The sequence below is a fragment of the Tenrec ecaudatus genome, chromosome 6 (assembly GCF_050624435.1).
Source record: "Tenrec ecaudatus isolate mTenEca1 chromosome 6, mTenEca1.hap1, whole genome shotgun sequence".
Taxonomy (NCBI): Eukaryota; Metazoa; Chordata; class Mammalia; order Afrosoricida; family Tenrecidae; genus Tenrec; species Tenrec ecaudatus.
This window is the reverse complement of record NC_134535.1, coordinates 76,398,260-76,400,620: the sequence shown is the minus strand read 5'-3', so window position 1 is coordinate 76,400,620 and position 2,361 is coordinate 76,398,260. Positions and strand designations below refer to the sequence as shown.

Below are 2,361 nucleotides of genomic sequence, written 5' to 3'. Positions count from 1 at the left end.
AAAGTTAAAAGAATGGAGTTAGTTAACAGAATTTATCTTTCCTAATAACTAATAGAGGAAAACAAAAATATGAAAACAAAGGTATTACAGGGGAAAAAAATCCCAAATTACCCAGGAAAAGGCGAGATCTTATGTCATCACTAACCTTGTGAGGTCAAGTCAGTTCTGACTCACAGCAACCCTCTGGGTCAGTATCGGTTTTGCTCACTGTCATCGAGTCAATAAGCACTTTTCGAGAACAAGTCTTTGTGGAGTAAAAAGTGCTCTATTGCTCCAGATTAGAATCCTTGCCCTACGTGGTTTCCAGGAAGCAAACTGCCACACCTTTGTCCTGTTGCGTGACTGTTGGGTTCACGTTGCTGACCTTTTTGTTACAAGCAGGCGTTGAACCACTGTGCCACAGGGCTGCTGCTTCTAAGTAACCTTAACCTCTAGGAAACAGACATGGGCAAGGACAAAAATCATCATTTGTAATGCCTACTGCTTTGGAGAAAATGAGGCTGAATGTCTGGCTTTTATTTTTCCCCTCTGGCGTCAGGACGCATGGAAGGGTAGGAGTTGAAAGGTAAGGGAAAAGGGAGAAAAGAATACAATACATCGACACTTTCATGGCCGCTCAATTTCCAGGCTCCACGTTGAAAAGCAGGGGGTCTGTCTTGCTCTCAGTGATACTGATAAGATCACCTTTTCCTTAGAACCATCTCTTCCTTCGCCAATATCCAATGAACTCTGTATTACGAAATAAAGAACTTTCTAATAACACCAGGCCATTTTACTATTTGTGAATGTGTAAGCCATGGTGGCACAGTGGTTACACTTCAGGCTGTGATCTGAAAGGTCTCCAGTTCAAAACCACTGGCAGTTCCAGTGTAGAAAGGCAAGGCTTTCTACTCTCAGATACAGTCATTGTCTTAGGAGCTCATAGGGGCAGTTCTAACCCGCCCTCTAGTTTCACCATTGATTAGCTGCCAGTGAGTTTATGTTGTTCGAAACATATCACGCATATTTTCAGTTTCTGTACTTTTCTTTCACACTAAATTTCAGGTCCTTGAAATTAGGATGTCTGAATTTCATGGTTTTATCCTTACGGATTTGAAATATAGTAGAAATTCAATATGTATTTATTATGTCAAAGATTTTTTTTTCATCGTAATGTATTGTTTTTAAATTAAAAGCTCACAAATTTTTTGACAGTATCCCTGAAGGCTTGCTTCACTTGCTGATTTCTTAGTGTGTAAATGAAGGGGTTCAACAAAGGGGTAACCGAAGTAATGAGCACAGCTACTCCTTTGTTGAAAGCACCGACTTCTTTCGCAGAGGGATTAATGTACATAAACATGCAGCTGCCATAAGAGAGGGAGATAACAACCATGTGGGAAGAGCAAGTGGAAAAGGCTTTAGCCCTTTGTTGGCCAGAAGGGATCCTCAGAATGGTCCTGATAATGTATGTGTAAGAAAGGGTCACTAGCACCAGAGTCACCACCAGAGTCACGGTTGCCAAGCAGATGACTATCAATTCTAAGAAACTTGTGTCTGAGCAGGCAAGTTCCAAGAGGGGTCCGTAGTCACAATAATAGTGGTTCAGAACATTGGAGACACAGAAATCCACCTGGCTCATGAGAATGATTGGAGGTAAGATAGCTAGTAATCCTCCGAGCCAGGAGCAGAACACTAGTTGTATACACACTCTGCTGCTCATGAGAGTCAGGTAATGTAGTGGTTTACAGATGGCCACGTACCGGTCATAAGACATAGAGGCCAGCAGGTAGAACTCTGTTGCCCCCAGTAATATAGCAAAGAAATATTGAGTCAAGCAGCCAGCAAAGCTGATAACCTTATTTCCTGTTGTCATGCTAGTCAGAAATCTAGGGATAAAAATGGAGGTGAAGGACATTTCTAAGAAAGAGAAATTCCGTAGGAAGAAATACATGGGAGTCTGGAGATGGGGGTCTAGTAAAGTAAGGGTAATAATGGTCAGATTTCCTAGGACACTTAGTATGTAGGTGAGGAACAGAAAGATAAATATCACTACCTGAAATTCAGGTTTATTTGTGAGACCCAACAAGATAAACTCAGCAAATGTGGTCCGATTTTTCATTGTTGACCTTCAGTAGCTCTAGAGAGAAAGTGAGGTCAGTGAGGAAAATCGAAGAGACTCTCCAGGAGGGAGAGAGAAAGCTGACAGTCATCAACAGAATCAACTTTTGTGAATCTTTGTCCAGTTGGTCCAATCAGTGTCCCGTTAGACTTGACTCCTTAGAAGCCCAAGGTCTTCTGTGTAAACAAACAAACAAACTCTTAATTCCTCATTTGGACATAGTTCTTGCTTTTTGACAAAACAGAGAAAACCCATTGCCATTC

The 2,361-nt window shown here is 41.5% G+C and overlaps 1 protein-coding gene across 1 annotated transcript; it reads right to left on the bottom strand.

Annotated features, from left to right (window-relative positions):
* Positions 1–1,168: 1,168 nt before the first annotated feature.
* LOC142450899 (olfactory receptor 6C4) lies at positions 1,169–2,101 on the bottom strand. The gene has a single exon (XM_075552836.1). The coding sequence runs from the start codon at positions 2,096–2,098 to the stop codon at positions 1,169–1,171; it is 930 nt and encodes a 309-aa protein (XP_075408951.1). The 5' UTR covers positions 2,099–2,101.
* Between the last annotated feature and the right edge of the window lie 260 nt (positions 2,102–2,361).

Coding starts and splice junctions, on each gene's coding strand:
- LOC142450899 (XM_075552836.1), bottom strand. CDS start 2,098: ATGAAAAATCGGACCACATTTGCTGAGTTTATCTTGTTGGGTCTCACA.